At 40.4% G+C, this 23,270-nt stretch overlaps 1 protein-coding gene across 1 annotated transcript in view; it reads left to right on the top strand.

Annotated features, from left to right (window-relative positions):
* VPS26C (VPS26 endosomal protein sorting factor C) overlaps positions 1–23,270 on the top strand; it is a 76,507-nt gene that overhangs the window by 19,980 nt on the left and 33,257 nt on the right. The window contains exons 2-3 of the mRNA XM_003419016.4: positions 16,949–17,092; positions 19,581–19,730. Of these exons, the coding sequence (XP_003419064.1) occupies positions 16,949–17,092; positions 19,581–19,730 (294 nt within the window). The remainder of the gene's footprint in view (positions 1–16,948; positions 17,093–19,580; positions 19,731–23,270) is intronic.

Genomic DNA, 23,270 nt, shown 5'->3' with positions numbered 1-23,270 from the left:
ACTCAATACCAAACACCACCATAAGCGTTCTGCACTGATGATCTAATTTAATGTTCACAACAATTTTTTGACTTTAGTACCATTGTTCTCCTGTTTTTAGAGGTTAGGAAGTGAGGCCACTTTTCCTCTTCCTTTTCATCTGTGTACTCTTTGAGGCAGGGTAAGGAAGTCAGCTCTAGGGGGGAGGGTAAATTAGCTCTGCATACATCGCCCCAACCCTCATATGGAGAGTCTTTTGTAGGTTTAGTTGACAACTCTACTGGTTGTGTGAAAAAGATGATATTGCATCTTCAATTGGGGTGGCCACCAAGTCAGAAACTAGAGTGCGAGGTAGCTGATGATCTGCTATGCGTATTTTATACACCAGAAGGCACTTCGAGGAAAAGTTTATTTTGAGCTACAAATTTTAATGTCACAGTGATTTTCATTTCTTTTTTTTTTATCCCTTAGAAGAAGGCGATTCAAGGTTCAACCAGTCCAGTTGAGAAAAAAGTCATTGAGCAGGAAGCTGGGAGATAATGATGCTTATAAATTTATTTTTTGAAGACCTGTTGAGTTTCTATGTAGAGAGAGAGGCCACAGACTAAGATCCATGTGGCAAGAGAGACCAAGGAGCACAAGGTGCCACATTTACAGGGAAGCCAAGGGCTGTGAGGTCTATGTGGAGAGAGGCCAAGAACCATGAGATCCACGTGCAGAGGGAGGCCAAGGGCCATGAGATCCTTGTGGAGAGAGGCCAACGAGCATTGAAGGGCCAGACATGTGAATGAGGAAGCCATCTTGGAAGTGGATCTGCCAGTCCCAGCCACCCCAGCTGATGCTATGCGAATCAGAGATGGTACTGCCCAACCAGCCCTTCCTGAGTTTCTGAACCACAAAATTTCATATCCACAAAACAATGAAATGGTTGTTTTTGCCCAGTAAGTTTTGGGGTGGTTTTGGCATAGATTGACTGCAGGTTGAGGGTTTGAATTTTAGAGTTGGAAAGGTCTTTGGAGGGGTCGTCTGGCCCCAACTCCTGTGAAAGTTTGGGGCTCGCCATTATCACGTGGCTAGTGATGGGTTTTTTTTAGTGGTGGCTAAGCTCTGTCTGGATCCCAAGTCTCTGAGGTTCGTTGTTCCTACAGAAGGCATGGAGATCTTCGGCAAGGGGTTAAGGAGCAAAATGGTCACCACATTCGTTCTCCAGCAGCATCCCCAAGAGTGTTTCCTTCGTGTTGGTGCCAAATCCGTCTTCCCTGTTCTGACCTCTGAGCTGTGCTGCAGCGCCCTGCCTTCTTCCAGCCTTGGATTGCCTGTAGTATTGCCACTGAGAAACAGAGCAGGTTCCTGCACGACTCCTTCCTTCTTCAAGCCTTTCCTGGTTCGTAGAGGATTCGCCCTTTCCCATTTTGTCTAAACACAGTTTCCATCGTTTCCCCTTCATTCAGATCTCACAGTGCGCACTCTTGTAGAGTGTTTAAGGAGTTCTGGTAGTGCAGTGGTTAAGAACTCAGCTGCTAACTGAAAGGTTGACAGGTTGAACCCACCAGCTACTCTGTAGGAGAAAGATGTGGCAGTCTGCTTCCGTAAAGATGAAAGCCTTGAAAACCCTGTGGGGCAGTTCTGCTCTGTCCTGTAAAGTCACTGTGAGTCAGGATTGACTCAGTGGTAACAGGTTTGATTTTTTGGGTTGATGGTGCAATGGTTAAGCGCTCAGCTGCTAATCAAAAGGTTGGCAGTTTGAGCCCACCCAGCATCTCTGTTGGAGAAAGACCTGGCAATCTGCTCCTGTAAAGATTACAGCCTAAAAGACCCTATGGGGCAGTTCTGTTCCGTCACATGGAGTCACTGTGACTTGGAATCGACTTGACAGCACCTGACAACAATATAAAGGTTGTTGGAGTCCCTGAGCAGTACACACAAGCGAGCACTTAGCTGCTGACCAAAAGTTTGGCAGTTCAAGTCTACCCACAGGTGCCTTGGAAGAAAGGTCTGGCAATCTACTTCCGAAAAATCAGCTGTTGAAAACCCTATGGGACACCATTTTACTCTAACACGTGGGGTCTCCATGAGTTGGAATTGACTCCATGGCAAGTGTTCTTACAGAGGTGGCTACAGTTGATTGTGACAGTAACTTAAGGTTTGGCACAGCCTTATTATTTTTCCATTCTGTCCCCTTTTCTCCTCCATCCTTCAGACCTTTGCCGTTCTTCCTCTGGATCATGTCAGAGGCCTCCTTGCTGGCATCTCTGACTCCTGTCCTGCCCCTAAATGGAGCTGAAATGGTTTCTCACCACCTTCCTATTCTCCCTCCCCTGCCAACCCCCCAACCCATACCCATATTACAGATTCCCCCTCAGCCCCGAATTACTGTCATTACCCAAATGGACCATCCTGCATCTTTTGCTCGTAGTGTGGCCTCTGCCTAGAAGCAGCCTCCTCACTTTACCTTGCTGCTCCTGCTGTCTATTTTGAGTTTTTAAAGTAGCAAACTCTTAAAAACCAGTTGCCGGTGACTGCACGTGTGTGACAGTAGAACTGCGATCCACAGGGTTTTCAGTGGCTGATTTTTCAGAAGTAGATCACCAGGCCTTTCTTCTGAGGAGCCCGTGGGTGGACTTAAACCTCCAGCCTTTTGGTTAGCAGCTGAGTACTTTGTTTGGACCACCCAAGGACTTCACTAAACTTTGTTGTTAGCTTCAGTTGAGTTAGCCCTGATTCATGGCAATCCCACGCACAATGGAATTGGACCATTGTAATTCATAAGTTTTCATTGGTTGATTTTCAGAGATGGATCACCAGGCCTTTCTTCCTAGTCTGTCTGAGTCTAGAAATTCTGAGAAAACCAGCTCAGCATCATAGCAACCCAGCAACACTCAAGCCCCACTGACAGATAGGTGGTTACTGTCCTTGAGGTTCATTTGGCAGGAGTCAAACCTGGGTCTCCCACATGAAAAGCAAGAATTCTACCACTGAACCCACCCCTGCTGTCAGGAAACTCTTCTTAGCTGGTAGGAAAACAACAGTTTCTCATCCTTTGGCCACATTTACCACTGAACCACATTCATTTTCGTATTTGGCAGTTTTTTTTTTTTTTTAAAGATGACCATGGGTTGATACTCATTTGAATTCTAGATTCTTGAATTGGTGACTGTGACTTTAAAAACATACATGTGTGGCATTTACTTTCATACCATTGAACCATTCTTTCTCTCAATTAAAGTTGTTATGGCCTTTGGAGTTCTGCATTCCTTAGAAGAAACCTGCTGTTCCGTCATATTGATACTGCATTAGAACATGATAGTAGAGTGTAACCCTCCTGAGTGTGGACGTTTGTTGTCTGTCTTGCTCACTACCCTGTACCTAGTCTGACACATGACAGGCATGCCAAAACTGTTTATTGAATGAATGAAGATATTTCTGGTATTTTGGCAGTAAGTATATACAAGCCATGCTAATTGATAACCTTAGTATTTTGTTATAGTTCCATTGTTAGTGAACTGACTGATTTTTGTAGTTTTTTGTGTAAATATTACTCACTTTTAGAATATGATGTGATTGTCAAGAAACTAGAATAACTATTTCTGTTTATAGTCGATTATCTTAGCATTTTTTAAGTTGAGGTATAACAGCGTACAAGAATCATACTTTCCAGCATAGAGGTCTTTGAGACTGTAATCGTCACAGTCAAGATACAGAATGTCTCCCTCACCCCCCAGAATTGCCTCGGACACCTTTGTGCTCAACCCCTCCTTCTCTTGTGCCCCTTCCAAGCGCTAATCTGTTTTCAGTCCCTGTAGTTTGCCTTTTCGGAGATGTCATAAATATTATTTTACAACATGTAGCCTTTGAATCTGGCTTTTTCACTTAGCACGATGCATTTGAGATTCATCCAAGTCGTGTGTATCAGTAGTTCCTCTTTATTGCTGAGTCTCCTCTGGTACAGATGTACCACAGTTTGTTTTGCCGTTCCGTCATTGAAGGACATTAGGTGATTAGGAATGAAGCTGCTGAAAACAGTGATGTATAGGTTTTTGTGTGGACGTGCACTTCCATTTCACTTGGGTAAAATTTAGGAATGGAATTGCTAGGAGCATTATCTCAGTTTTAATGATAGATGGGAGATGACATATCCCCTTCAAAATTTTCCTTTCTGGAGCTTCGGTAAACACCACATAATGTTGACCATTATTTACTAGGTGGAGAAATCTAGTGATTGTTTATTCTGTTTTCCAAGCAAGATGGGAAACAGTTTTGTTATACAGAATACTGGAGATAGAGATACCTAAGAAGTTGAATTCTCCTTAATGTTTCTGATTTCCATTTTCCAACCAAAATGAGTCTCTGAGTGCTAGTAAGAAAGGGTGTTTCAGCAAGCAGTTACTTGTCTAGACTCTTGTTTTCTACCCAACTCAGTGACTTTATGATTTTTTTTTTCTCGTTAATTAACGACTTAGTGCATGTGATTCCCTGCTGGTAGATAGAAGGGCAACTCACTGGTGGTGTACAAGATCTCTAGACCAAATGTGATGTGAGAATCCAAGGCTTTAAGGGTATTACTGAAATTTTAGGAAGGATGGACTTGTTGAAGTACACAGAGGACTCTTGGGAACATTTATGGCCTGCCATGGCCTATCATGGTGCCACCCCATCAGAGGAAGGATAATGGAGAGAAAAAGGCTGAGGCATTTAACTAAAAGGCTTTTACTTCTCTGGCAGTTGCATTCAAGTGAAAAGTAAGGGACGCTCCAAAAATAAGTGATTTTTTAGCATGAAATCTTTAGGAAGGTAACTATGCCCTTGAATTACCAAAACATGAGGAGATTAGAACCTTGTGCATTTATGTCTAGAGACTATCCATTCTGAGATTTCATCTTATTTAAAAATTGATTTTTTAATGGGCAAAGGAAATGAACAGACACTTCACCAAAGAAGACATTCAAGCGGCCTACGGACACATGAGGAAATGCTCACGATCTCTAGCCATTAGACAAATGGCAAATCAAAACCACAATAAGATACCATCTTAACCCCGGCATTACTGGCATGAATAAAAAAAAACAGAAAATAACAAATGTTGGAGAGGCTGTGGGGAGGTTGGAACTCTTATGCACTGCTGGTGAAAATGCGAAAGGGTACAACCGTTTTGGAAAACGATGTGGTACTTCCTTAAAAAGCTAGAAATAGAAATACCACATGATCCAACAATCCCACTCCTAGGAATATATCCTAGAGAAATAAGAGCTGTCATACGAATAGACATATGCACACCCGTGTTCATTGCAGCATTGTTCACAGTAGCAAAAAAATGGAAACAACCTAGATATCCATCCACAGATGAATGGATAAACAAACTATGCTACATACACACGGTGGAGTACTACACAGTGATAAAGAACAATGATGAATCTGGGCAGCATCACACAACATGGATGAATCTGGAGGGCATTATGCTGAGTGAAATAAGTTAATCACAAAAGGACAAATACTGTATGAGACCACCACTATAAAAAGTCATGAAAGGGTTTACACACACACAAAAAAACAATCTTTGAAGGCTACGAGACAGGGGAGGAGTGGGGATGGAAAAGCACTAAATAGACAATAGTTAAGTGGTAACTTTGGTGAAGAGTAAGACAGTACACAATACTGGGGAAGCCAGCCCAACTTGTCCGAAGCAACGTCATGGAAGCTCCATAGACACATCCAAACTCCCTGAGGGACCGAAATTACTGGGCTGAGGACTGTGGGGACCATGATCTTGGGGAACATCTAGCTCAACTGGCATAACAGTTTATAAAGAAAATGTTCTACATTCTGCTTTGGTAAGTAGTGTCTGGGACCTTAAAAACTTGTGAACGAGCATCTAAGATACTTCACTGGTCTCACTCCATCTGGAACAAGGGAAAATGAAGAAAATCAAAGATACAAGGGAAAGATTAGTCCAAAGGACAAATGGACCACAGCTACCACAGCCTCCACCAGACTGAGTCCAGCACAACTAGATGGTGCCCAGCTACCACCACCAACTGCTCTGACTGGGATCACAATAGAGGGTCCTGGACAGAGCTGGAGAAAAATGTTGAACAAAATTCTAACTCATACACACAGAAAAGACCAGACTCTGGTCTGACAGAGACTGGAGAACTCCTGAGAGTGTGGCCCCCAGATACCCTTTTAGCTCAGTAATGAAGTCACCCCTGAGGTTCACCCTTCAGCCAAAGATTAGACAGGCCCATAAAACAAAACAAGACTAAAGGGGCACACCAGGCCAGGGGCAAGGATTAGAAGGCAGGAGAGGGGACAGGAAAGCTAGCAATAGAGAACCCAGGGTGGAGAAGACTAGAGTGTTGACATGTCGTGGGGTTGGTAACCAGTGTCAGAGAACAATATGTGTACTAATTGTTCCATGAGAAACTAGTTTGTTCTGTAAACCTTCATCTAAAGTACAATACAATACATAAAAAAAGAAAATTGATTTTTTATCTTAGTAGGTAATCAGTTCACATGGTTCAACACTTAATAGTTTAATGTGGATCCCATCTACCCCTACCTCTGTAGCCAACCTGTCCAATTTATTGTGATTCCTTTCAAAGATATTTTGTGCAGATACAAATAAATATGTACAACTGTTCTTTTTCTACCCCTCTTCCACAAGTGGTGCGATACGCAACCTTAAAAAACGAAAACAAAACACGTAGTCTCTTTATGTACGAATATGAATGATTTCCCAGAAATATTGTTTAAAAAAAGTCACCAGCTTCCTATTGTTGAAACTTAGGTTGTTCACAATCTTTTTTTATTACAAATGATGTTGCAGGGAATGACTGTTCATAAGTCATTTCACATGTACAAACATATCTGACGAAAATTCCTCCAAGTGGGATTGCCGAGTACCTGAGCTGGTAAAGTGTTTTTGGTATTACCAAACGGCCCTTAGGAGTTTGTAGTATTTTAGACTCTCCCCAGCAGTGCATAAGAGCACCTGCCACTCTCCCCATCCTTACCAGCACTGTGGTCAAACTTTCTGACTTTGTTAAGCTGGTAGGTGGAAAGTCACTCGTAGGGTAGTTTTAATTATTTTTTAAATTAAATTATCTTGATACTTAGCATTTTTTCTTAGGTTTAGGAACAGTTTGTATTTTCCCTTTGTAAACTCTTTGTTCGTATCATTTGCCCATTTTTTAATTTTTCTGTTGTGTTTTCCATTGATTTTTTTTAGGGAGTTCTTAAAATGTTTGGGGAGTCAGCCCTTTGCCTGTTATTTTAAGTTGCATATACTCCCCTAAATCATTTTCATCAAACAGAAATTCTTTATATTTAGTCGTATTTATTCAGAGTTTTGAGTCGTTCTTAGACTTTCCTCACTCTGAAATGATAAAAATCATTCTCTTGTTTCTTTTAAAACTTTTAGTATTCCAGGTTTTACATTTAAATTTTTGATTGATTTAGAATTTTTCACATACAGAAATTTATGGTATGGCTCCAACTTAATTTTTTTCCAGTCGTCTAACCAAGTGTCCCAGTGTCATTTATTGAGTATATTCTATCTTTTCTCTATGGATTTAAAATGCCACCTTTATCATATATTAAATTTCCATACTGTTTGGGTCTCCTTTACTTTCCATTCTCTTCTGTTGATATTTCAGCCCGTACGTTTCACCTGTGCCACACTTTGTAAATTATGGTAACATTATAATTTCCCATAGGGCTAGTTGCCCCTCATTTCTATTATTTTTGGAATTGTGTATTTATTATTCCATATGAACTTTAGAATCAGCTTGTCCAGCCTGTCCCACCCCCACCACACAAAAGAAACGTTTCCCTACATCAGGGAAAGTAGATAAATACTGAGGATATTAAATCTTCCTACCCAAACACATGGTATGGTTTTCCATTTGTTCACGTTTTCTTTTGTACCATTCAGGCATGTTTCAGGTTTTCTACAAGTTGGAGCTTTAGACCTTTACTGTTAAATTGATTTAGAAGTATTTTAGCTTAGTTGCTCTTGTAAATAGAGTCTTTTCTTCCAGTGTATCTTCTCACTGATTGTTGTTTTATACATGACACCTATTGATTTCTGTATATTAATTTTGACACTGCTACCTCCCTTTCTGGAATTCTCTTGATAGTTTTTCAGAGGATTGTCTTGGATTTTTTTTTTCTAATGTGCAATCATAGTCATCTGCAAATAATTATCATTTTACCTCCTCTTTTCCAATTTTCATACTTATTTTATACTTATTTTTTTCTCTAGTTTCATTGAATTAACTAGTTCTTACAGTATAGTGGGAGCCCTGGTGGCACAGTGGTTAAGAGCTCAGGCTGCTAACCAAAAGGTCATCAGTTCAAATCCAGTAGCCCCTCCTTGGAAACCCTACGGGGCAGTTCTACTCTGTCCCATAGGGTTGATTTGAGTCGAAATCGGCTCGACGGCAATGCGTCTGGTTTTTACAGTACAGTAATGGTGATAGTGGACATCTTGTTTTATTCCTGATTTAAATGGAATGTACTGTATCCCATTTTTCCATTAAGCTTGATACTTTTAAGTAAGATATATTTTGTTGTGTTAAGGTAATATCTATTTTTATTTTACTAAGAATGTTATCAGGAATGAATATTAAATTTATCCATTAAAGGTATTTATCACGTACCTTTCAGCATCTATGGAGATGATTATATTGTTTTTCTCTTGAGAACTGTTAATGTAGTGAGTTGTAATATAGTGAATGAGTATATAGTAATGTTAATAATTTTATTCAGTATTAAACTATCTTTATATACCTGGCTAAATCCTACTTGTTTATGGTATAAAATTTCTTTAAGTCATTATCGGGTTGTATTTCATAATATTTAGCACCTTTGCATTGGTATTTATAAGTGAGAATGATCTATAAGCTTTCTGTATTTATTTTTTAATTTTACTACATTTTAGGTAAAAGTTTACAGTGCAGATTAGTTTCTCAATTAACGTATACACAAATTGTTTTGGGTTATTGGCTGCAATCCCCTGCAGTGTGTTAGCAGTGTCGTTCCCCCCTCCTTCCCCTTCTCTGTGTCCACTCGTCCAGGTTTCCTGTCCCTTCCTTCCTGCCTTTTCGTCTCTGCTTTTGGGCAGGTGTTACCCATTTGGTCTCATATACTTTATAGTTTATTTTGCTTGTGTGTGTGTGTGTGTGTGTGTGTGCAGTTTTTGTCTGACTTTGGTATCAAGTTTGCTTTATAAAAAATGTTCCTTCTTTTTGTACATCCTGGAATAGCTTAATATTGGAATTTTCTATTCTTTACACATTTGGGAATGATCACTTGTGAAACTCTTGGCCCGGTGCTTTTTTGGAGGCCTTATTTATAACTTTTCCATTTCTTCTTTGGTGGTTGATTTGCTTAGATTTTATATCTCCTTTGGAGTACCTTGGGTTAAATTATGTTTTCCTAGAAAAATAATCTGCTTTATCAGTTTTTCAAATTTACTTATAAACAGTTGAACAATATATTCTCTTATTATTCTTTTAACTGTCTCTGGTTATTTCCCCCTTATTTTGGGGATTTTTCCTCTCTTTTTTCTCTTGATCTAGAAGATCTAGTTAGTAATTTGCTTTCCTCTTCTTTTTTTCCTAAAGAAATAGCTTTTGAACTTATTAGTTTTCTTTGTGGGTTAATATAGTCAATTTTTGTGAATATGCCATGGACATTGGAAAGAGTGTATTTTCAGTTTTCAGAGTGTAGGGTTCAGTATATGCCAATTAGTTATACCTTACTGACAGTAATTTAATTCTTCTGTGTCTTTCTTCCTTTTTGTCTACTTTATCTGCATGATCAGAGAGAATTGAATTAACGTCTCAAAAAAAATTTTTTTTTTATATAACTGAGGTGTTTTACTCCGTTTTTCCTTGAACTCCCTGTAATTTTTGTTTTTGAGGGTTGATGCTATGTTATTTGATTCATGGATTATAATACCTCATGTCTTCACTGTGTTACACCCTTTAGAATTGTAAAGTACCCTTCTTTGTCTTGTTTAACACTTCATTCTTTGAATTCAACCTTGTCTGATATTAAGATTACAGTCTATGATTTATTTCTTTGCATTTGCTTCATATTCATTGCTTATCCTTTCTTCTTCAACCTTTCCAAATCTGCCCCCCCTCCACACCTGCCGTTTTTAGGTGCCGCTCTTTCATGCAATAAAAGATTGGGTTTTGCTTTGTGATACAATCTGAATGTCTGCTTTTAATAGGCATTACTTTCACCCATTTATTGATATGACATATGTTTGGCATTAATTCTTCATTGCTGCTTTGTTGAGTTTTAAAAATATTTTTCACTCTGCAGTTTATTTTCCTTGTTTATGTTGTTTGTATGATTTATATCTGTTTTAGATGTTATTGATTAATTCCCTACTATACTTTTTTTAATGAACAATGATGAAATTAGTGTATTTTTCCTTTCCTTCTCCCCTTCTTCTACCACCTGATCTTAGTAATTTATAAATATCTTTTTTGGCATTTACCTTTGTTAAGTTTATTGGTACTATATTATCTGATTTTTTAACTGTAAGTCAGCACTTGCCAGTATAACTTTCTATTGACGATGTGATGATGGGAATGTTGTTTATCTGCACTATCCAGTATGATAGCCACTAGCCGTAATGTGGGTACTAAGTATTTGAAATGTGATTAGTGTAACTAAGGACCTGAATTTTAAGTTTTATTCAGTATTAACTATTATAAATTTAAATTTAAATAGCCACATATGTTTAGTGGCTACCTTATTGGAAAGCACAGTTTCCATGATACCTTTTGAACTCCACTTGTCAAAGATAAGGAAACTGTGTAGACGATGCTACCTCCCATGTTCTTGTGCTTCCGCTCCCCCAACTTTGTTGTTGTTAATGGCTACCAGTTCACCTCCTGAGTCACGGTGACCCCATGCGTAATGGAATCACACCTTCATGATCCGTAGGGTTTTAACTGACTGATTTTCAGAAGCAGATCACCAGGCCTTTCTTCCTAGTCTGTCTTGGTCTGGAAGCTCCACTGAATGCCGTTCGGCATCGTAGCAACACACAAACCTCCAGTGACAGATGGGTGGTGGTTGTGCTTTAGACGCATCGGCTCGGAATTGAACCCTGGTCTCCTGCATGGAAGGAAAGAATTCTGCCACTGAGCCGCCGCTGATCCCTGCACGCCCACCTGATGTTTTTTAAATAATTTCCGTGCTGTCGGGACTTAATACTTTGCATTCTGTTTTCACCACAATCAGCACATGTCTTTTGGTCTTATCTTTATAGTTAAATAGATGCAACCCTCATAAGTGGCTCTTTTAACATAGTTTTTCTAGCCATCTCCTGGATGATTAAAGATGACTATCTAGTAAATTCCTGAAGAAGGAATTTTACATAGCGTCCTTGGTTTTTTTTTTTTTAACCATGTTTTAAGCTGTTTGCTTCTGTTATATTTGAATGACTATTTGGATGTGTATGAGATTCTAGGGTCACACGTTTTCTTGAGCATTTTTGTGGTTGTTGCTCTAGTGTCACTGAATTATATTTGGCTATGGAGAAATCCGATTTTTCCCTCTTATAAGTGACTTATTTTTTTCGCCTAACTGCCTGAAGGATTCTTTTATTTTTGAAGTAAAATAATTTTACTGGAGTCTGTCCTCTCGTTGACTGTTGTTGCTTTATTTGCCCTTTCACTAGTGTTGAATTACATCAGTAAGTATTTGTTCTGTTACACTATTTCAGTTTTCTTCTCTGGGAACTACATTGTGCCTGTGTTGGATATTCCTCACTTGGCCTTCATACTTATCCTTTTCTCTGTGATTCTTTTCAATTCTTTTTTGAATTCTCTACTTTGTTTGAATTTTCTCACTTCTGTCCTGGAGGTATTTTGTGCCCTTTCCAAATTCACCTCTTTTCCTGAAATTTTTTTTTCTTTCACTTCTTTTCTGAGCTCTTATGTTTTTCTGCCTTCTGTTGCCTCACCATTTCATCCCTGAGCTCTTATAGGCTTGTTTTGTGTTTGCCCTTTATAGAGGCAATTGTTTCATTACATTTAAAAAATTTATGGGTCACAATTTTCATCTGCTTGGTGGCACCGTTTTTTCTGGTGAATGATCATTTATTCATTCAGTAAATAACTCACTGAGTGCTTACTGTTGTCAGTAACTCTACCCAAGTGAAGTTTACATCCCAGTGGGTGGGGGATAGACAATCAGTAAAACAAATACGTAGATGTGTAGTATTTTAGAGGGTGATTAGTGCTACAGAAGAAAAGTAAGGGAGGGGAAGAATGAGTGTGTGTTGGGAGGGGCGACTGTAGTTTTAAATAGGGTGGTCAGGGAAGTCCTCACAGAATGGTGTTGTGTAAGCAATGACCTGATGGAGATGAGGGAGCCAGGCTTGTGGCTGTGTGAGGGAAGAGCTTCCAGGCAGAGAGAGGCGCAGGTGCAAATGCCCTGAGGCTGGAATGTGCCAGCCTGTTAAAGGAACAGCAAGGAGGCCAGTGAGGTGGGAGCCCAGTGAGTGAGGGGAGACAGGTTAAGGGAGGGAGCAGACCCCCTTTTGTAGGCCACCGTAATGACCTGGGCTTTTACCCTGAATGAGATGGAGAGCGGGGTGGGGTTCTTTCAAGTTGAAGAGTGACTTGATCTTTTGTGTATCCACCACCTGCCATTTGGGTTTTTCTTTTCTTTCTCTTTAATTTTTTAATCTCCTCTGCTGTCATATGTTCCTCTGCTTGTTCTATGTAAGGTCTCGTTCTTACAGGTGATGAGTTTATTCCTAAATCAGGCTGGCCGAGAGTTTTCTAATGGCCTGAGGTTTTCTGTGTGAGTTTCTTGAATGTCTCTTCAGCTGTCGAGCTGCATTGATTTTCACAGTGCAGAGGAGCCCATTGCCTCCACTGCCCAAAAGGACTGCTTCCTGCAAACAGCATATTTGTGCCCTCCCTCATTCGCCTCCTCTGTTCCTTAGAACCTGACCAGCTCCAGCAGAGCTTCAGTGGCCAGCCAGTGCAGCAGCCCCCGTGTACCACACCTTCCAGAAGCTTTTTGCTCGCCCTTTCTGAACTCCACAGCCATGTGGCCTTCTTCCAGTTTTTTGCTGCAGGGTCGTCGCTTCTTTTCGCAGCTCTTTGACCTCTCTCGTGGTATTCACTGTCTCCTTGCTTCACCAAAAATGAAGTCGGTGGTTTCGTTCCTTGCCCTTTGGGATGATTTCCAGGAAGCAGAGGCGGAATGCTGACTTGACGCCATCGTCTTCAAACCCAGAATCCCAATTGTGGTTTTGGTATTTTATTCCAGAGAACAAAAAAAGAGAAAAAAACCTAGAGTAGGCAAATGCAGAGAGACAGAATGTAGATTAGAGGTTACCAGGGGCTGAGAAAAGGGGAGAATGGAGAGAAACTGCTTAATGGGCACAGAGTTTCTGTTTGGGGTGATGAAAAAGCTTTGGAAACAAATGGTGGTGATAGTTGCACAAGATTGTAGATCGAATTAATGCCACGGAATTGTACACTTACAAGTAGTTACAGTGGAAACGTATATATATTTTACCATAGTAAAATTTTTAAAAGAGAGAGAGATAAAGTATGGGTTTCATAGTGGCCTTTTACGTTTTGAGAAGACCAGGTTGGGAAATGTAGTCTTTTTTTATCACCCTTTGGACAAATGTGAAAGTCCCTGGGTGGTTCAAATGGTGAACACACTCGTCTGCTAACCAAAAAGTTGGAGGTTCAAGTCTACCCAGAGGCACTTCAGAAGAAAGATCCGACAATCTACTTCTGAAAAATCAGCTGTTGAAAACTGTATGGCGCACAGTTCTGCTCTGACACACATGAGGTTGCCACAAGTCAGAATCAACTTGAAGGCAACAGGTACTGGTGGACAAGTGTGGTAGTGGTTTCCGCTGGGAAAGCAGGCATGACTGAGAAGACCAAAGTGTGACCGGTGGCTTCTTTCTTTCTTTGTTTCTAGTCTTCTCTCTTGGGTTGTGGTTGTAGATGAGCTATGTTGGGCCTTTTTCTTAGACTTAGCTCCCCCAGGGCAGGGGCTTGAACTTGCATATAGCAGGCTCTGTGTAGTACGGTTGCTGTGAACACATCACCTCATTCACTCAAAGGGAAGATTTCCGTGATGCTGGTGGGATCTGAGGGGTCTTTGCTGCTGACTTTGCTGAATAGCGCAATTGCAAACCCATGAGAGGGCGAGATCTGCCATCTGAAGTGTTGGGGCCCATCACCCCTGTGTCTTCTACTTGCATACAAGTGAGGGGTCTACATCTCTTATCTGTGTCTGAATCTTTTTCAGGTCAAGGCCCTCCTTGATGATATGACAAAAGCTTTGGCTCCTCTCCTTAAAACAATAGCTTACGTGCGTATGATTTTTTGTAGATTGTTTCTGAGTCCGTTGCCATCCTGAAGGCCATCCTGAGATGACAAACCCCTTTTTGCTACATGGGTTGTGGGGTGGGGGGAGTTGGCACCATCCAGAGTCATAAACCTTATTTGCTCCTTGTTGAGATTCAAGACAAAAGTCTGAGGGGAAAATTTCCAGCAAGGTCTTGGGTTTTCCTTAATTTCTGTTCTTCAACTGTATTCTGCCCTCCTTTATCAGAATTGTCTACTTTTTCACTGCCTTGGGTCTTAACTCTTTGCTGAAACATCTTCGGTTTCTAAAATCCTTGACTTCTCGGGCGACACTTGTTCTAATCTGTATCCTCCTTATATTGGTAGGAATTGAATTTTGTTGTTGGGTGCTGTCAGGGCGGCTCCAACTCATAGTGACCTCATGTATAACAAAACAGAATGTTGCTCGGTTCTGTACCATCCTCACAATTGTTGGTACGTTTGAGCCCGTTGTTGAAGCCATTGTGTCAGTCCATCTTGTTGAGGGCCTTCCTCTTTTTTACTGACCCTGTACTTTTTCAAGCATGATGTCCTTCTCCAGGAACTGGTCCCTCCTGATAACATGTCCAAAGTAAGCGAGACAAATTGAATAAAACTGCGTATGTATACAACTCTGTGTGTGTCTCTGTGTGTGCCTAATTTATCTATAAGTATCTTATTAATTTTGTATTACTATATTGTTTCTTAATCAAATCAAAGAATGACAAAAAGAGTCCTTCGGGACATAAAATATTTGCTTATTTCCCAGATACTTCACTGCTTTTTCTTTCTTATGCCACAGGGATTAAATAAGGAAGAGTTTCTATTAAATACCATGATTATAATACACCAGTTAGTGGTCAGTGTAGATCCTGTGCCCATGAGATTAACTGAAAGTGTTAAAATTAAACAGGAACCCAGCTATCCTCCAGCACTATTATTTAATTGATAACATTCATGAAATTATTTTGTCTCATTTTATTGTTGGGAAATACTAGTCAAGTGCATTAAAAAAAATGTACTAGTGAACTTAAATGTTTTCGAATTAGATTTCAATTTTATTTACATTATACAAAAACAATAGATTATTTCAGAGGAATTTTCATTTAAATTTGTTTAGGAGGTTTATGTGTTCTTAGGAACAAAATGAGTTCTACTTGAATTCTGCTTGAAATGGAGTCTATTGTATTTGTTTTAATCGAGACTTCTGTGCTTTGGGGTGGGCGCTGGGGAACAAAGACAGAATGCTTAGCACATTTAAAATCCATGTGCTCGAGATGATTCTGATTCATGGCGACTTCATGTATGTAGAGTAGAACTGTGATCCATAGCGTTTTCAGTGGCTGATTTTTTAGAATTGTCAAAACAGTTCTACTGAGGTACCCCTGGGTGGATTCGAACCTCCAGCCTTTCAGTTAGCAGCTAAGCGCATTAACCATTTGCCCCACCCGGGGACTCCTTAGCACGTGTGGGGACGTAGACTTATTTCTGCTCCCAACATTCCACATAATTAAGAACTTGACTGTTTTTTTTACTGGATGGTGACAGGAAGTAAGAGATGAGCAGTTTGAATACTAATGGGACAGAATTTTTTTTATGTTTTGATCTGCAGGCCATTGTTGTTGGCTTTGGTTTTCGTTTATCGTCAACCATTTTTTGCCATCATATTACATATGACGAGAGTTGTGTTACATCCCTGAAGGTCATGTTAGAAACATATTGTTGTGTGTTTATTGTGGGTTCTCTTTCTGCTTTGGTTGATGCTATTTAATCCCCTGAACTTCCTTTTCCACTTAAACCCCCGTAACAAATTGAAACTCTCATGTTCTGTGGCGACAGGAAGAAACTGCTGTGCAGTAAAGAATGTAGTTAATGTGCATATTCTGTTACTCGCTCATTATCTGCAGATAAATGAATAGAAGAGCTGTTGTGAAGTCCTTAAGTGATTTATGAACCAGGAACTCCAGGCTGGAATGACCCCTGATGTGACCCAGAACACGAGGGGCTGGGAAGGGCTTAGGGGAAAGTGGAGTGTTGCCTGCGTGTGTTTAGTATTGAGGTTTTCTGGGCAACAGGGACACCAGGCTGACTGTCAGCTGTGTTACCTCACTCAGAAATTTTAAGTTGTGTGGTCATTTCAGTCAGCGTAGTTGAAAAAGAGCCCAAGGGCAAGAGCTCTGTCATGTTGTGCCTCTTCTGAAGCAGTCATTGTCTGTATCGTGTGTGAGGTAGTTCAGAACCTGTGTTTGCCCAGACCCTTCTCTTTGCCCTTTTAAAATCAATATTTGTTGGGGTTCTACCAGTCCATGAAGGAAGATGTGTCTGAAGGGCAGGTAGGATGAGATTTGTTGCACTCTCCTCCGGGATGCTTCCCTGTGAGCATGCACAGCCCTGCGTTGTCGGTGGGCCCCTGGCCTTCTCCATCTTGGTGCTCTGGAGTCTGTTCTGTAATAACTACTAGTACTCAATGAGACTCTGAGTTTTTGAACGAATTGATTGTTAAGTGGACTTACTTTTGCTCATAAATGAGGTGAATGAAAGTGGTACATTAATTTAATTGGTGGCTGTCTTCTGTCTTCTAGGAAATACTCTCCGGTGTGGTGGCCATAACTAGTAAGGATTCAGTCCAGCATCAGGGAGTATCTCTGACAATGGAAGGAACTGTAAATCTCCAGCTCAGTGCCAAAAGTGTGGGTGTGTTTGAAGCTTTTTATAATTCCGTTAAGGTAAGAATGCTTAGATTTCAGATGTTTCATTTGCTATTCAAACATCTATGGTGGTTTTATATGCTGTCTGTCTTTATTGTTGTAATCTATCATTAATGTAATCTATTTTGCTGAAGATCATTCAAAAACAGTTGCAACAGTACATCAACAGGGAACTGCCAGAAATTCAAGCTGAATTCAGAAGAAGACGTGGAACGAGGGATATCATTGCTGATGTCAGATGAATCTTGGCTAAAAGCAGAGAATACCAGAAGGATGTTTATCTGTGTTTTATTAACTATGCAAAGGCATTCAACTGTGTGGATCATAACAAATTATGGATAATGTTGGGAAGAATGGGAATTCCAGAACACTTAATTGTGCTCATGAGGGACCTGTATGTAGACAATTGTTTGAGCAGAACAAGGGGATACTGTGTGGTTTAAAGTCAGGAAAGGTGTATGTCAGGGTTGTATCCTTTGATCATACTTACTCAATCTGTATGCTAAGCAAATAACCCAAGAAGCTGGACTGTATGAGGAAAAAGGGCATCAGGATTGGAGGAAGACTCCTTAACAACCTGCAACATGCAGGTGACACAACCTTGCTTGCTGAAAGCAAAGAAGACTTAAAACACTTACTGATGAAGATCAAAGACTACAGCCTTCAGTGTGGATTACACCTCACCATAAAACAAAAACCCTAACAACTAGACCAGTAAGCAGCAAAATGATAAACAGAGAAAATATCGAAGTTGTCAAGGATTTCATCTTACTAGGATCCACAGTCACCCATGGAAGCAGCAGTCAAGAAATCAGACAACACATCGCACTGGTGTTGAAAAGTGTTGAAAAGCAAAGATGTCACTTGAGGACTAAGGTCCACCTGACCCAAGCCATGGTGTTTTCAGTTGTCTTATATATGTGCAAAACCTGGACGATGAATAATGAAGACTGAAGAAGAATTGGTGCCTTTGCATTATGGTGTTGGCGAAGAATGTTAAATATACCATGGACTGCTGGAAGAATTAACAAATCTATCTTGGAAAAAGTATAGCCAGAATGTTCCTTAGAAGCAAGGATGGTGAGACTTCATTTCACATACCTCGGACATGCTATCAGGAGGGACCAGTCCCTGGAGAAGGACTATCATGCTTGGTGAAGTAGAAGGTCAGAGAAAAAGAGGAAGACCCTCAACAGCATGGTTTGATAAATTGACTGCAACAGTGGGCTCGGGTATAATGAAAATTATGAGGATGGAGTAGGACCAGGTAGTATTTCGTTCTGTCGTACATAGGGTCATTATAAGTCAGAACTGACTGGACAGCACCCAACAACCTCATTATTCTGCAAAGAGTGGTGATGGTTGTACTTTTAGTAATTAATGATCAAATTGAAGACGTATTTAGATATTTTGTTTCTAAGTATCTTATTATCCAAAGTGTGATCGTATTTGTTCCTATTTAATAAATAGGATTAGAACTATAAATAAATTAATTTTAGCCAATAAAGAGAATTTGTGCCTTTGGCTTATGGTGGTCCTTGACATCCTAAAGCAGAAATGGTATTTGGTTAACGTTGTAAGTTGTTGGTTTTGGATTTAACGTTAAGGTTAAGATCCAAATGGAGCAAGTAGCCATTCATTTCTTTTTGTCATTTAAGGTAGAGCTACGTATTCCCGAAAGTAAACTCTTGATCTGTACTTAGAGCTTTGTTTTCCTGAAGGACATATTAACTCTTTAAGTTTTGAGGGGGAAAGAGTTAAGAAGAAAGAAGGGTGAATATTAGTATTAACAGTATTGAGATTTCGGGCCTTGACCTGTTTTTCCACAATTTTCTTATTTTAACCCATTAGCACTTAGAGACTTATTTCATAAGGTACAGACTTTCTCAGACCGATGCTAAACCAAAGCTTCAAAAACTTTTCTACCTGCTTTGCCAAAATCCACAGGACAAGTGACAGGCTGAAAACTCCAGGAGTCTTGTGCCCAAAATCTGTAGGCCTGGCATCCGACTAGAAACTCAAGCAGGATGTTTATGTTACAGTATTAAGGCAAAATCCTTCTCCCTTCAGAAACCGCAGTTTTTGCTCTTAAGATCTTCACCTCATTGGGTGAGGTTCACCTACATTATCGGGTCAGCTGATTGTAAATGTTAATCACAAGTATCTGCTTCACAGAAACATCTAGACTAGTATTGGGCCAAAGGCACCATAGCCTAGCCAGGTGAACACAGAGAGTTACTGTGACAGTTAAATGAGTTATTTGGGGAAGAGAGAGGGAAACATCTGTCCAGTTCCTACTGTGTCCCAGGCACGGTAACCGACCATCATGCCAGAGACTTAGGAAGTGGAACCAGATCTCTGTTCATCTCCAGACCTACCACCGTGTTGCCCAAAACACTTGTGGATAGCATCCAGGATTTCGAGTGTTGAGTCTTTAAGGAGGTTATTAATAAACTGTAGTTTGAGAGTACCTCTAAAAGTGTATTACATGGGTTTTTGTTTACAGCCTGTGCAGATTATCACCAGCACCATAGAAATGGTGAAGCCAGGAAAATTCCCCAGCGGCAAGACAGAAATTCCTTTTGAATTTCCTCTGCACGTGAAGGGTAACAAAGTTCTGTATGAGACTTACCATGGCGTGTTTGTCAACATCCAGGTGAGAGCTTCCTAACCCCACGTTGTTGGCTTCCTAACTTTTCTCCCGAAAAGCATCCCTGTCTTCCATCAAGAGTCCATAGATGGACCCAAGAATTTAATACTGTATTTATTGCTGAGACCTCTCATGTGTGTTCTGTATTGATTTCTCATTTTGCCCTGCAGAATGCGTTTCATAAAAACCTGTACCAGTTGCCATCGAGTCAGTTCTGACTCATGGCGACCCCATGTGCATCAGAGCAGAACGGTGCTGCATAGGGTTTTCAATGCTGATTTTCCAGAAGTAGATCGTCAGGCCTTTCTTCTGAGGCACCCCTGGGTAGATTCAAACTTCCAGTCTTTTGGTTGGTAGCTGAGTGCTTACCTGTGCCACAGTAAATTCCATATGTGACCATTATTTTTTATAGGAATCGTAGAGGAACCATGTCGTAACTATTTTAAAATTCTTTTGTTTCTCTTGGGCTCTTTCAGGCCACGCTGACACTGTAACGGGGTGCGCTTACGGTTTGGTGATACATATGCCCTAGCTTCTTTCTGGCACCAGCACTGACTTACTTGTCTCTTTCGTACTTATAAACATCTCTTTGTTTAATATCCAAAGGCTATGACTCTTAACATAGACTTGTATTCTTTACTGAATGAACCTTATAAATGAGGGGAAGTGAATTTATGACTTCCCGTCTACCTCTGCTAGTTAAGGATGTCTTTCAGAGTTGCTATTGTTGTCTCAGGGGCTGTTTGGAGTCATGACTCACAGTGAGAGAAAGAGAGCCTTTCCTTTAGTTGGTGGAAAGAAAGGTACTTTTGTGATACCAGTCTTGCAGCAGTTCCCTTGCTAGATGAGACAAAACTGTTTTGTTTTATGAATGTGCAAAAGAGGCTGAAAGTTAGGCATTTAAAAAATGCAATTAGATTTTAGTTGGTGATTTGGCATTGGTGAGGACATATGGCACCTTTAAAATAAAAATCCTCAAAACACTTGTGAAGGTTTCACCAAAGTTTGTGAGTTTTATGAATTGCCTAAGAGCTCCGTCACGAAGCTCTGTCTCAGTTACCTAGTGCTGCTATAACAGAAATACCACAAGAGGATGGCTTTAACAAATAGAAATTTATTCTCTCCCAGTCTTGGAGGCTAGAAATCCGAATTCAGGGTGCCAACTTCAGGGAAAGGCTTTCTCTCTCTGTTGGCTCTGGGGGAAGGTCCTTGTCATCAATATTCCCCTAGTCTAGGAGCTTCTCAGTACAGGGGCCCCAGGTCCAAAGGACATGCTCCCCTTCTGGTTCTTCATTTTTGATGGTAGGAGATCCCCCTGTCCCTCTGCTGACTTTTCTCTTTTATATCTCAAAAGAGTTTGACTGAAGATACTGCCTAATCTTGTAAATTGAGTCCTGCCTCGTTAACATAACTGCCTCCAATTCTGCTTCATTAACATCACTGAGGTAGGATTAAACCACATAAAAAATCACATCAGATGACAAAATGGTGGACGGTCACACAACACTGGGAATCATGGCCCAGCCAAGTTGACGTACATTTTGGGGGGACACAGTTCAATCCATGACACTTACCCACATAGTAGTTCTTTAATACTGTTTATTTAATAATATAAGGATATGTTGATTAGAAACTTACTGCAATAACATCAGGTTTTCACTGGTCATACTTCTTGTTATTTTTTCCTGTTTTTACCATTACCTGTTAAAACAAGATGCACTTGTTTAAAAAGAAATTGGAAACCTCATCTTTCTCCAGATGTTGCCAAGAAAGAGATACAAATGTACATCTAAAACTTGTGTACTTGTGTTCTTGCACAGCTGTATGTAAATTGGAAACTATTTAAAATGAAGTAAGAGAGTTAACATGGTGAATTCTTCTGTAAATCGAATATTCACCCCTGTTGTTAGCTGCAGTCAAGTCTGTCCCAACTCATGCGACCCTGTACACAACAGACCGAAAATGCTGCCCAGTCTCGCACCATTCCCATGAAAGGTTGTGGATCAGACTGTTGTGATTCATACAGTTTTCATTGGCTGATTTTCAGAAGTAGATTGCCAGGCTTTTCTTCCTAGTCTTTCTTAGTTTGGAAGCTGCACTACAACCTGTTCAGCATCATAGCAACATACAAGCCTCTACTGACAGACAGGTGGTGGCTGCGCTTGAGGTGTCTCGGCCAGGAATCGAACCCAGGTCTCCTGCATGGAAGGCAAGAATTCTACTGCTAAACCACCAATGTCCCTACTTCTCCCTTTTTTGTCATCTGATTTTTACTAGTTAAGGGTTAATCCCAGAATACTGAAACTGGGGACTATATGTCTCCCCAGATGTCTCACAAATATCTAAAAATGAAGAGGCGAGCTATGAGAATCGACTTGATGGCAACAGGTTTAGTTTTTGTTTTTTTTTTAAATCACTTATACCTATCACCTAGATTCAGCATTTATTAATATTTTGCCAAATTTGTTTCATCTGTATTTGTTTTTTCTGAATCATTTCAGAGTTAGTCACAAAATCTTTATACCTCATCTCTAAGTAATACGCATCTCTAAAACCTAGGGACATTCCTCTGTGTAACCGCTGTTACTGTTTTCACACCATTCAAAATTTTTAAATTTCCCAAATATTATCTGATTCCTAATTCATATTCAAATTCATCATAGCTTCTTTTGAGAAAATATACGTCTTGAGAGAAACTGGGATTATGAGATTTTGCTGTATCTATTTTTGTTCATTCAGTTTCTAGACAGGTCTTCTTCTAGCCTCCTCGTTCCACGGGAGGGCCAGTGCTGCCCAGAGAGACAGTGACAACATGTGGTCGCAGGCAGACTTCGGCGCAGGAGCCCACGGGGCCCTCTCCCTGGTGCTCATGGCTTAACCAGTTACTCTGAAGTAGACAGTTACGTTGTTAACTCCTGATACCATCTTCCTCAAATTATCATAGGTACAAAGAAATTTTTCATTCTAATTTGTCTTAGTATTTTTTATACCCATATCACTTCTGGAATTGAAAGTGCTTCAGTGGTAGAATTCTCTCGCCTTCCGGAGAGGAGACCCAGGTTGGATTCCTAGCCTGTGTACCTCATGCACATCCACTACCTGTCTGTTAGCAGAGGCCGGGGTGTTGCTGTAACGCCAAACAGGCTTCAGCAGAGCTTCCAGACTAAGACGGACGAGGAAGAAAGGCCTTGTGATCTAATTCTGAGAATCAGCCAGTGAAAACCCTGCCATGGATTAAGTATCTGAGAAGTTAGCTAAGTCCTGATTCCCAGTATTGTATGATTGTCTACCATTTTGCTATCTGATGTGATTTCCCTGTGTGTTGTAAATCCTATCACTATGATGTTATGAGATGTATTAGTGGCAGTTATATTGATGAGCTCCACAAGATTAGGTAAAATCTTAAGCCAATCTCTTTTGAGATGTAAAAGAGAAGCGAGCAGAGAGGCATGGGGACCTCATAACACCAAGAAAGCCATGCGGGGAGCAGAGTGCTTCCTTTGGACCTAGGGTTCCTGCGCGTAGAAGCTCCTAGTCCAGGGCAAG

This window comes from Loxodonta africana, chromosome 2 (genome assembly GCF_030014295.1).
Source record: "Loxodonta africana isolate mLoxAfr1 chromosome 2, mLoxAfr1.hap2, whole genome shotgun sequence".
NCBI classification, from domain to species: Eukaryota; Metazoa; Chordata; class Mammalia; order Proboscidea; family Elephantidae; genus Loxodonta; species Loxodonta africana.
The sequence above is the reverse complement of the archived record's forward strand: the minus strand, read 5'-3'. Positions and strand labels throughout refer to the sequence as shown.